We start from the raw sequence: 13,134 nt of genomic DNA, 5'->3' as shown, positions 1-13,134 counted from the left end.
GCCAGATCTGACGAGGAACTTTACGAGAAAATACAACAAATCCAACTCGGAGACGACCGGCCATCAACGCTCGTACAAAGGTGCACCTTCCCAAGGAACTTCTTCGGTCAATACACCTCTCCAAGATGCCGGATGACCTGCAATTAAATCTGGACGCTCCAACTGCTGACAAGGATGACGACGCCTACTGGTCCACCTCCGACAGGGTGTACCAGTGCCATAGGTCTCTGCGAACGTCGATAAACACCACGTTCTCAGAAAGAAGCAACACTGCAGTTAACAGTATTACAAGTGCTAGTGATTGCGGGTCTCTGATAAACACACTATGCTCTCAGAAAAGAGCAACAGTGCAGTGAACATAGTGTGCAGTGATATTACAGGTACTAGTGGTCACGGGCCTTCCAGTTGCCACCCCTCGACCAGCTTTCCTGCAGTCAATAGTGCAGTGAGTAGGACCGTTCATTCGTCGAACAGTGCCGAGAAACAAAGTGTGCAGCAGCTACGGGAGGAAATGGCCGAAATTAGAAAATTGACGAGTCAATTAACTTGCAAAAATTAACCATGCAATGTTGCCACCGACGGATAGTGGTGCCTGCGTGTACCATGTCCACTTTCGTAGGAAAGCACTCAGATGTACCAAGCCTTGCACCTGGTCGGGAAACACTAGACGCGGGGGTCGGTAGTCATCGTCACCCCCGCCAACCATACCTCCACCCGCTTCTCTGTGCGTGATGAGCATTCTGGACTCTCCTTCCTTGTGGACATGGACTCAGCCGTCAGCATCATGCCTCCTGCATCAGCCCCGAATCAAGGTACCTTCCGTCATACGATCTGCTCGCAGCCAACGGTACATCATCGCCACATATGGCAGCCACTGCGTTGTGTAACCATTATCTATAACTTCACATATTGCAACATCGCCCATGGAAAACTACATTGCAACGCACATAAAAACATACATACACACACGCCTCTAAGCTCTTCCTTCACGTGACAAAACCGTAAAATACTCTGATTCCAAACAACACCTTTTCCTACATACGCGCTATATTCCGTAGTTAGATTAATACGGATAATAATTAAACCACAAGAAACAACTACACATTTTTATAATGAAAATATGATACCATATATGAATGACTAACTTCAATGTCATTAGATTTAATTATGAATAATTGTAAGGCTGCCAACCCCCATCAAATAATGCTTTGTCAGCAGTTCTACTAGAGCGAATCAGAAGCGAGCGAGGGAGCCGGCAGTCAGTAGGTGGAAGCAGACCGAGGGAGGTCTGCTGAATGTATCGAACACCAATAGACAAAGAAAATTCTCTAGTGTTTGATTAATCCACCAGGAACAACATCACGTTGTCCTGGATCTCCAGATTGTCAAGTTCCCCTGGACCTTTGTTATTTCAGACGTCCATCAATCCATCTTAGGATGTGACTTTCTACAGCATTACAAAATGTCAGTCAGAACCAGGGATAACTGCCTTTACCATGAAACAAGTTGCATACCAGGAACCATCACTAACAACACTTCTTCCAATGTGTCTTCCCTTCAGCCAGCCAGCGAATACACACAAATCCTGGAAAACTTCCCTCAGCTGATGTCTCCATACAAGGCCACCACTACCCGCCCCCATAACATAGTGCATCATATCCAAACTGGGCCACCAGTCTACAGTAAGCTTCGACATCTTTCCCCAGAGAAGTTGGCAGCTGCCACTCGACCAAAATATCATCCACCCCTCTGACAGTAATTGCGCATCGCCACTCCATATGGTTTCCAAGACAACTCCACCAATGGAGGGCCTGTAGTGATTATCACCAACTCAACCGTATCACCAAGGATGACTGCTACCCCATTCCACATTCTCAAGATCCATGGGAAACAGGTGTTCTCTAAGATTGACCTTGTCAGGGTATTCCACTAGATTCCTGTAGCACCAGAGGATGTTCAGAAAACAACCATTATCACTTCCTTTGGTCTTTTTGAGTGGCTAATTTCGTTTGGCCTCCGCAATGCCGCCCAAACATTCCATCAGTTTATGGATCACGGCTTCAGAGACTTCAACTTCGTCACCGTCTGCATCGATGACATACTGGTGCCCTCTGATAATCATGACCAACACCGCCTCCTATTCCGCCAATTGCAGTATTATGGCCTCAGGATACACCCATCAATGTGCCTTCTAGTAGTACCATCATCAACTTCCTGTATCCATCCTCAGTCAAAACGTTGTGCCATTTCCTAGGGATCGTCACTTATTGTCATCGATTTATCCCCAATGTGGCCGCCAAACTTGCACCTCTGAACAACCTCACAAAGAACTGTTCCAAGCAGTCGGTCATTTCCATTAGGTGATCTCCTGATACAACCTAAGCATTTAGGCAGATTAAGGCTGCAATAGCAAACTTCACTCGCCTGTCCTACCTGATGGCTAATGCTCCTACTATTCTCACCACTGATGCCTCCTCTGTAGTCATAGGTGCAGTACTCCAACAGAGTCAATGGATGGCTCCAGACAATTGCATTTTTCTCAAAACGGTTGGACGCTCCCTAAATGCACTACAGTGCCTTTAATAGAGAGCTTCTGGCCATTGTTTCGGCTGTCAAGCACTTCCTCTACCTTCTAGAAGAACGTCTTTTCACCACCCTTACTGACCACAAGCCTCTCACCAATGCACTGGACAGGGTATCTGACTACCACTCACTGAGTCTCTCGGCAGCTATCATTTTTGTCTCAATTTGACACTCATATTAAATACATCAAGGGAGAAGATAATCATGGTCAGAGAATGGGCCCGTACCTGCCTTACCTTCCAGTCATCAAAGGTTATGTACCACATCCATGATCCACTCTATTGCTTCACCACACCAACAAAATGCTTCCAATCAGTCCATGAGGACATTGTGGGCCCCCTACCTTCCTCTCATGGCATGCATTACCTGCTCACTTGGATTGGCAGGAACACCAGGTGGCCAGAAGCGATCCCTCTACCTGATATCTGCTGAGACAACCGCCTGTGCCTTCCTTTCAGGTTGGATATCCAGATTCGGTGCCCCTCACACCATCATCACCAACAGGAGCACCCAGTTTGAATCTGACATCTGGTCCAGACTCCTCAAGTTCCTTTGCACTCAACAAACTGGTCTCTCTGAAACTACTACACTCACACTTGTCCTCTGGTACTCTACCCTTTTTTAAACAAACATTAAACCTTACCAGCCAGTCCACCATCACTGCACCTCCTTTTTTATAGGCATTCTACATGACACCCATCCAACCTGGAGTTTCACCTGCTCTCATCATCTTAACAACTGCCTTCATTTCATCTTTCCTTGTTTCTCCTCCATTTCCCTCACTCATCATGGTCATTTTCTTAGCATTTCCCAATGCAACTACCTTTCCCTCCCTATCCTCCTTCACATTTAGCAACTCCCTAAAATACTCTGCCCATCTCTTCCATTATCATCTCTCCATCTGCACCTTTTACCTTTTCTTCTCTATTTGATTTGCCTCCTTTTCCTCTTTTCTTTCCAAAACATCTTTTTATTACTTTCAAAATTTTGCCATACTCTTAGCCCATTTCACATCTGCTCTCCTCTTTGTCTCCTTTATCTTATTCTTGCGACACTGCTTCTGATCCAGGGCAGTGGACAAGGTACAGGGGTGACCCATCATCCAGGAGGTGCTGAGATGGGAGGGAGGGTGGAGGGGTGTGGAGTGTATTCAGGGATGGAATGGGTGGGAGTGATTTTATGCCTTTTCCTTTTTGGCTACCTCCCTTGTAAGGGGGAAAAAGCCTTGGTATATGTATGTATCTTATTCTTTACTGCTCTTTTCTTTTCTTTGGACCTTTCATATGATTCTCTCGTCCTATTTTAGAGCCCATCTGTGAATGCTTGTTTTTTCTTTTCTACTACCTTCTTTGCTTCCTCTTCCCACAGCTAACTACCCTTCCTTCTATTTCCTCCTGTCCTCCTTGTTCCACATAGTTTTGTTCAATTGCTGTAGTTATTCTTGTTTGTTCAACATAAAACTTATGCTGTGAACACCTCATATAAGGTTTCTGACAGAGGTGGGCGCATTCCTCGGTGTGTTCAACTTTAGTTTGGCCATGGTTAGCATTCCCAAACTATTAAAGCAATATAGGTGCTGGTATAGTATGTGACCTACAAAATTTTTGTTTGGTATAATATCTGGCCTACCGGACTTGTATTTCGGCATGAACCAATCTCTTAAGCTTTAGTAATTTGGGAGTGCCAACTGCAGCCAAACTAAAGCGGAACATACCTAGGAATGCACTGAGGAACACGCCTAGCTCTGGTTTCTGAAATGGGAGGCATATTGGTGTGGGTTTTTTGGTACAGGTTTGTACTTAGATTCAGCCCTCCCTTTGTAAAGAGGATTGCAGCCTTTGTAACTAGGTAGGAATATATATATATATATACACATATACATATATATATACACATATACATATATATATAAAAGAAATTACAACAGTTTCATGAAAATCCTTTATTTACAATGTACTCCACGAACATTTGACATTTGACTATATTAAACATAGAATATCTGCTGGGATTATTCCCACTTTCTTGTAACATCAATATATTCTCCATCAGGAGCATCGTACCCTTCAATTGGTGGTGTAGCAACTGGCCCTTTGACCCTAAAAGGCAGGAGGCTTGGATCAATTTGAATAGCTTCTAAATACAGCTCCTCAGACTCTTTCCGTAGTTCCTATAATAATAATTAATAATTAATAACAATAATGATAACAATAATAATACATACATATACCAAGGGCTCTTCTCCCCTTACAAGGGAGATAGCCAAAGTCAAAGTCACCATCAACTCTCCACTACAATTTTTTCCTGAAACTCCACACTTCCCAACCACTCCGTCTATTGGTTCATTTCCTACCATAGCATTAAGGTATTCCAATACCACTACACTGACATATCTCCCTAAACCCTTTATATATATATATATATATATATCAGGTAATCTCTTTGGCAGTAGCGCACGGAACTCGAACCCGATGCGCTTGGAAGTAAACTCCCATCGCATCGCATCGGGTTTGAGTCCCGTGCGCTACTGCCAAAGAGATTATCTGATTGATGTCGCTGTCCAATAGCGAATTTCTCGAATATATATATATATATCTGGTTATAAAAAATGACATACCTGATATGTTACTAAACAAGTTAAGAGGATATTGTAAATATAATGTCAAGATATCTAACATGATGCTATGAAATATCAATTTCCTGCTATCAAGTAGGTTAGCCACTTCTTGCCATTGTCATGAATGTCTATATGAATATCTGTCTCAATTATCTTTTTTGAATAGTATGTGTCTCTGGACCTTGTCAAAAACCTTGTCTATATCTTGGGACAGCATGACTTTTCTTTCTGGTGGGATTTTTTTTTCCATTAAATCCTTCCATCATCTGTGTAATATTTATGAGCAGTGTGCTTGTAGACTGACCTTCCTTTAATCCATGTTGCCTGGGAGAGGCAGGTATTTCTGATTTGATTCTTGTTATCAGTCTTTCCATTACTTTGGATATTGTAGATAGAAGTGAGATTGGTGTCTATGATGGAGGGTTTGAATAGCATTTGTTTGCTTTCAATATAGGAATTATGTGAACTCTTTTCCAAATGTTGTTGTGTAAGCAGTAGTGGAGATCAATGCACTCGTGAATGTCTGGGCAAGGTGTTTGAGGTGGAAGTTTGAGATTTCAAAGTATAAAAATAGTGTAATTCCTCTATGAGTAAACATTTTTTATTAATAGGAACTAAATATATATACCACAATATATGAAAAAAAAAAAAACAAACATACATACATACACCAACTTTTTTCCCCTTACATGGGAGGTAGCCAAGAACAAAAGGCATAAAATTCACTCCCACCTATTCCATCCCCACATATTCTACTCCCATTCACACCCCTCCCTCCCTCTTTTTTTGGCTCCCCCTGGACAATGGGTCATCCCTGCATCTCACCCACTGCCCTGGGTCAGAAGCAATGTAGCAAGACACAGCACATCCACACTAAGGCCACTTCATTTAAACAGCAACCCCCACTTTCCATCCCCTCATGCAGAAAAAAAATAAATAAATAGAAAGTTACCTCTAGAGCCTTCTCTCTGGCTGCCATCACCCTCTCAATCATGACTAATTCTTCTAACTGCTGCTTAAACTTGTAGCGGGACCACTCCTTCATAAGGGCAATACGTGTCTCCTCCTCAGGTTCGTTCAAATTAACTTGATCTCTCTCTCTAAAACTAAACAAAAACTGTGCTAAGTATTGTGGAGTCTAAGAATAAATCTAATTTATAATACCTCTTAAGTAAATGTAAGATGATCAGGATTTCTAAATTTCAGGATTCTAAGGTTACATATTAAAAAATTCTATAAAACTGTACATATATTGTGCCCAAGAGATATGATATTACAAGAATTAATCCAACTCCATAGGCCCCAACAGAAAATCACATGAGGGTATAATAAAAAAAAAAAAAAAAACCAGAATAAACACAATGTCAACACTATGCACAAGAAGATGCATACTGATCACATGGTCACATTCAGAGGCAATTTGCAAAGGAGATGCATCTCAAAGAAATCAAAGCATCAAGTGGTTAGGTTCAGATGCATTGGTAAAGTGAAAAAAATAATGCAAGGAATGTAACTAGTCCATATATAGCTTGACAAATTATATACATCTACCACTTGACTTGAAATTAGCACATTCTTCATTCTACATATTAACCTAGTTGTATTTATCTACTGGAAGGAGTGAACATGAGGGGGTGATGAGATGGATGGATGGGGTAAAAGGGGCATTGGGAAAGAGGAGAATGTCTGTTGAAGAAGGACTGGAGTGGACAGAAGATAGGGATGAATGGAGAATGGTTGTCTATGGGTGATGTTGTGATGCATGAGGGGGAGTGCCTGGGGGATGGGGGGTGAGGGAGTATGTGTGAAAAATAAATTGATGCAGCCCGGGGGATGGGGGGTGAGGGAGTATGTGTGAAAAACAAATTGATGCAGCCCTAAGGGATTTCTCCCTATCTTCTCCATTTCTGTATGAGGGGATGGAGAGGGAGGTCACCAATTTAATGAAGCAGCCTTGCTGTGGATGTTCTGTGTCTTGCGACACTCCTTTTGATCCAGGGATGACCCACCATCCAGGGAGAACCAAGATAAGAGGAAGAGGAGGTGGATGGGAGTGTAGTATGTGGGGATGGAATGGGTGGAGTGGTTTTTATACCTTTGTTTTTTGGCTACCTCCCTTGTAAGGGGGAAAAAGTCTCTGGGATATGTATGTATGTATGCTTGGACTGTTGGGGTATGTAAAAATCAATGCTGGGAATTGGAAAAAAGTCTACAGGGGTGTTCCAAAACAGCCCCTACAATAATGGCTGCCTCGAGTTGTCAACTCTTCATGTATGTAAAAGTATAAGAACCACAGCTAAAGTTGATAAAGATATATATTGGGCCCAGTCTGGAGATCAAGCACCAACCCCTCAGGGCTGCATCTCGTGATGGAGGTGAGTGGGTTGATGGGTTATGAAAATGGGTAGCTTATATATATATATATATATATATATATATATATATATATATATATATATATATATATATATATATATATATATATATGGGAAGCTCGCTGGCTGAGCAGGTTAAGGCGTCTTTACTTGCTGCGGCGAAGGTCAAGGTGAGGGCAGTTCGAATCCTGCCACCAGCGAAGTTGAACCAAGGGCATGGTTCATTAAATTCCACGCTACAAAGCCCTCTGCAAGGGGCACCGTCCTAGCCTCCCGATAGGGGGGAGTGTGTGACGTTAAACCATATCATCATCATCATCATATATATATATATATATATATATATATATACAGTAAAACCCCGATTATCCGAAACAAAAGGGGGGAAGCCTCTTTCGGATAAGCCGATTTTTCGGATAATCCAGATTTATCAGAAATATATTTCGTGTTGACATATTTTGTGTGTGTGTGTGTGTCCTGTGCCTTCCCCCCCCCCTCTCTCTCTCTCTCCATCAGTCTCAAGTTGTGGATGGAACAATTTTTTTTTCGTGTTGACGTACATACCTTATACGTAACAGAGAACAAGAATTATTCCATACATATATCTTCCACTATCCTGACAAACACAATAAAGCAACTCCGCCACTCCCCGCCTCCGTCACCATCACTCCACAACCCTTCCACTCCCCACATACTTGAACGCACACACACAAATACACAAACTCGCGCGTGCGCGTATACACACACAAACACACACACATACATGTACACAAGCGCACACACACACAGAAACGCACACAGACACACACACACACAAACAGACACACACACACACACACACACTTAAACGCACACACACAAACGCTCACACACAAACACACACACTCGTGCACACGGGTGTATACATACACAAACACACACACATACATACACACAAGCACACATACACACACATAAACAAAGTAGTATGCTTAATACGTATTCATTTCAACTGTTCTTATAAATTTTAAATGTGTTAATATAGTACATATGTAGTTACTTTTATTTATTTTCATATTTTTGATGTTTTATAACGTTTTAGTATAGAAACAAAATTAATTGCATTATCCAAATCAATTTCGGATAATCCCGTTTTTCGGATAATCCACTTTCGGATAATCGGGGTTTTACTGTATATATATAGATAGATAGATATGCATACAAAAAAATCACAAAAACACCTGATCCAGTAAACTGCTGTTAACCACAAAGGAAATCAGAAAAGAAACTAGAATTCCCAAGTGCTTTCAAAAGCACTTGGGAATTCTAATTTCTTTTCTGGTTTCCTTTGTGGTTATCAGTAATATATATATATATATAATTTACCATAGAGGACCACTCTGAAAAGAATGGAAGGAAAATAATTCTGTCTATGAAGGTTTGTGAGATAATGGGAGAAGCAAAAGTGTTGAAGAAAACCAAAATGACATGGAAAAGTTACACATGGATTACCCTTTCTCTCTTGCTAATGTGGCGCCAGCTTCCAGTTCTTCTATTGGCTTTAACTGGCTTGCATGCTTCTCAAGCCTACGAATGCTCTTTTCTATCCTTCTCTTCTTTCGTTCTTCTCTTTGTTTCAGGACCTGGGGGTCAATCCTCTTCTTTTTCTTTAAAGGCTCAGCACTATAACAAAAGTATGTAATTATTTCCTTACATATTATCATTGACAGCCATGTAATCAGTCTCAATACACAGTCCCAAATTTGTTTGCAAAATGATTATACCAAATTTCCAGAACATTGTTTTAATGGGAAAAAAACAACAAAACTTACGCAACTACTGGTGAGGCATAAAAACACAATGGACCAGAGGCAGTTGTCAAGCTACGTTCTCCTGTCAGCACACTCAATTGTAACCTGTGTTGATAATAATGTACATTTATACATTGTTCACTGATCTATGGTAATGTAAAACTTCAGCAGTTTTTAACATCCTTGGAAACCAATATTAATACAAAACTCTTTGTAAACAGCATTTCCTTCCTTGAGAATTTTCTGGATTTGTATTTCCTTGGACTGATATGTTGAACATTTTTTCATTGAGACCCTGCAGTCATTGGTAGTGAGTTTCATTGTGTATAATGATATATGACATGGGCACTAAGCAACTTATATCATTTCATAGTAATTTTGTCTATCTCAAAATTAGTGTGTATTAAGTTAAAAAGATACTGTTGTCAAAGACCAATTTCTGAATTATTTTGCTTCTGTTACTGAAGTAGAAAGTTCGTATGAGGTGTGGAAACAATAGCCTTTTAAACTTTTATTGTGCATTCAAATGTTGAAGCTTGAGAGCTCAGACCTGAATACTATCAAAATCTTCAGGATTGTTGTGACTATTGTTGTGAGTGTTGCTGCATGTGAAGGAATTTACCAAAAGTTGAAACTCAAATAACTACTTGAGATCTACAATGAGCACCATTTGTTTTAAAAAATTCCAATTTTATCTATTGAGCAACAAAAAAAAAAAGTACCACAAACTAAAGGTTGCCCATATCTGGGCCTACAGAAATATTTCAGCCAATGCTTCAAGCAGTAAGTAGTCCATGTCTTCACCATCCTCAACTTTATATCACAAATTGTTCTTGAGCTTTAGAGACTTATCAGATTATTAGGTTTGTGTTTTAGGCTAGGCTAAGATATGTACATCTCACATATTTTTTAAGCATCATGAAGCACATGTAGGAAAGAAGAAAGGGTAAATTTTCAGAAGTGCACACCTATGCCCACAGCCCAACACTGGGTGGCAACTGTCCTTGGAATCTCCCATAGATCTCTCTTGGAAGAAACTCTGGACTGTTGGGTAGATTTAAAGCAGTGCATACCTAAACGATATAACAATAGAAAAATAAATATCAATTTTGTAAATTATATTACATCAACATACTATACATTTTTCTTTGCAGAAAAGCAATACACTACCAAACAGAGCAGCAAAGAGTGCTTCCAGACACCATGTTTGTTTGATAGATGCAAGAGTTGAAAAGATTAGAGTATGATAAATTCTTCTGTCCTAACCTAACCTACAGTTAGTAATGTGGTACCTGTAATGTTAGAGGTCATCAGGGTCATGCAGGGGTGACCCGTCATCCAGGAGGAGCCAAGATAAGAGGAAGTGAACAGGGTAGAGGGGAGTGGAGTATATAGGGGATGAAATGGGTGGGACTGGTTTCTATGCCTTTGTTTTTTGGCTACCTCCTGTGTAAGGGGGTAAAAAGCCTTTAGTATATGTATTTCTGCTAAGATTAATATATTTTAATTTACAGAATCATTTAAGTGTGCTGTGCACAAGGTAGCCATTACCATTCTCAAACTGACATTGACAGGACTCGACAGATGACGTAAACATGGCATCTCAAACCTATCATCGCAGCTCTGTTTGGTAGTGTATTTTCTTTAAGCAAGGTTTTTCATTATTAATTTCTGCCAAGAAAAATATATATTACATTGATGTATTTCAATTTAACAAATATTTAATTTTGTATTGATACATCCCATAGCATAGGTATACACTTCCTTAATAATACCAACTATTGTCTATGTTGTATTTGTGTGGGATTATTTCCATATCACTTACTCAAATTGGTAGGGAGAGCATTGGAATTGCCAGTTGTCAGCTCTTCATGTGTGAAGAAGTGTGAGACATACAGTTGATAATGATAAAGAGATTTTGGATCCAGTCCAGAGACAGCCAAATACAGGTACCTGTCCTTGGTCTCTGCAGCAGTGATACAATCATCTTATTTCACTCTAACATGGCAATTTATACAGAAAAAAATTTAAGCTTAGAGACAAATTCTGAATGTTTACCGAATTTTTAACCCAGAATCTTTTAACGGCTATTGAAGCTACAAGGAGTAAGGCACGGGCGTAAGTGTGAGAGACAAACTCTCCCACTAGGAGCCCCAGAAAGGCTTAAGACCTTACTGGCATCCAGCCAAGGCCACGAGGGTCCAAAAATCTTCAAGGCCCTCCCAATAGAGGTGCGAGAGAGAACCAAATGCTCAGTGGATAGCTTCAAGCATGTACTGGACAGGTTTCTATGGAAGGTGCCAGATGAGCCCCCAGTGCCAGGCTACACCGCCGTCAGTAGGTTTTCTTCCAAAACAATACCAGTCTAACTGGCCCTTGTGAGGAGGGACAGCAGGGCTGGCAGCAGCGGTAGATCACTATGACTGTGAGGAATGACCTCGGAACTTCACCAAGTAAACCAAGTAAATGTGTACATATTTATATTATATAAATAATGTAAAATCATCTAGGCTATATTGCATTTTCTGAATTTTAACCAAAGTATTGTGTAATGGGCTCTGGATGATTAAAAAATCAGGAAATCCTACTTTCTAGACAGAGGCTCCACTAACACCAACTGAAAATGTAGATACTTTAGTAAAAGAATAAATACAGCAAATAAAAGCTAGAATTAAGTATATAATGTGTGATGACTCAAGTTCTACAAACTGGAAAACCATCATACTTAATGAGTCTATAATTGGAGGTGGTCAACCCAACTGAGGAAGGCGTAAAAACCCATCAAGCTGACTCGGGCCTGACACCTATTTGTACCCAGAGTTGTATCTTGTGTTGGTTTTCACTCTTTTAAGTCGGCCTCCCCAAGATTTTATAGTCTTCTTCTACTCGATCTAAAGCGTATTATCAGTATCCAAGGTTTCAAGGATAAACTCAAGAAGTTCTAGTTCTCTGAATGTTACGATATGGAAGACCTTAACATCAAAGAATACAGATTATAAAGTTGAAGTAGATCTTTAATGATATGAGGGTCATGCGGAGCACCATTGGTGGAGTGGGACCAGATAAAGAAGAACTACAGGTAACAAGTAACAAGTAAGTAAAAAGTACTTTTCTTTAATCTCACCTGCTTAAGGAAGCGAAAATTTTACTTCTAGAAATCATTTTTATTTCATACCAATTACAACAAAATATTTCCAACTACGTAGAGTTTGGTATACGACTTCCTTGTAGTCGACGATACGAAATTTAATCACCAGTGCCAGACCAACTTCTGGTGTTCAAGTTTTATTTATCCTTACGAGCTTGTCAGTTCTTCGATCTCGCTTCTTACCAGACAGGGCACTGTTTTGGTTGGAATACGGAGCAGTGTTGCCAAATGGTTTCACTCAAAACCGGCTATACTATTCATAGGAACTACGATCTGACAAAAACCACAATAATATAGCTAGAAATAAGTCTAACCCTTGATTGGCATATATCTAATAGAAATAAAAGCTTATTTACACAATTTATTTTTATTCATCATATATTTTTCTAAATTATCATTATTGACTCATACCGGTGCTACTATAGCGTGAGGTCTACCACAATAGCGTGAGATCTACCTCCCGTTAGCACTATCTATAGAGTGAGGTCTACCATTTCCATACATTTATTTTAGCGATAAACACATAATTTGTACATATCACAGGACTGACTCAGATAAATAATTGGGTTTCCAATTACGTTCATACTAAAGAAAGGTAAAAATAAACATGTTATTATATATATG

At 40.2% G+C, this 13,134-nt stretch overlaps 1 protein-coding gene across 1 annotated transcript; it reads right to left on the bottom strand.

The window, feature by feature from the left end:
• Positions 1–4,510: 4,510 nt before the first annotated feature.
• On the bottom strand, positions 4,511–12,724 carry mRpL40 (mitochondrial ribosomal protein L40). Its single transcript, XM_076199514.1, has 5 exons — positions 12,487–12,724; positions 9,384–9,467; positions 9,064–9,234; positions 6,150–6,303; positions 4,511–4,750 (listed from the first exon to the last, which is right to left on the bottom strand). Exons 1-5 carry the CDS (start codon positions 12,522–12,524, stop codon positions 4,592–4,594), a joined length of 606 nt encoding a protein of 201 aa, XP_076055629.1. The 5' UTR covers positions 12,525–12,724; the 3' UTR covers positions 4,511–4,591.
• Between the last annotated feature and the right edge of the window lie 410 nt (positions 12,725–13,134).

This window comes from Oratosquilla oratoria, chromosome 16 (genome assembly GCF_046742065.1).
Source record: "Oratosquilla oratoria isolate Oo_2021 chromosome 16, ASM4674206v1, whole genome shotgun sequence".
NCBI lineage: Eukaryota > Metazoa > Arthropoda > Malacostraca > Stomatopoda > Squillidae > Oratosquilla > Oratosquilla oratoria.
The sequence above is the reverse complement of the archived record's forward strand: the minus strand, read 5'-3'. Positions and strand labels throughout refer to the sequence as shown.

Excerpts from the sequence above, each read along its gene's own strand:
- mRpL40 (XM_076199514.1), bottom strand. The coding sequence starts at position 12,524 with ATGATTTCTAGAAGTAAAATTTTCGCTTCCTTAAGCAG. Across the intron at positions 6,304-9,063 it reads ACATTAGCAAGAGAGAAAGG|TTTTAGAGAGAGAGATCAAG; the intron begins GTAATCCATGTG and ends GTTTTTGTTTAG. Across the intron at positions 4,751-6,149 it reads CCAGAGAGAAGGCTCTAGAG|GAACTACGGAAAGAGTCTGA; the intron begins GTAACTTTCTAT and ends TTATTATTATAG.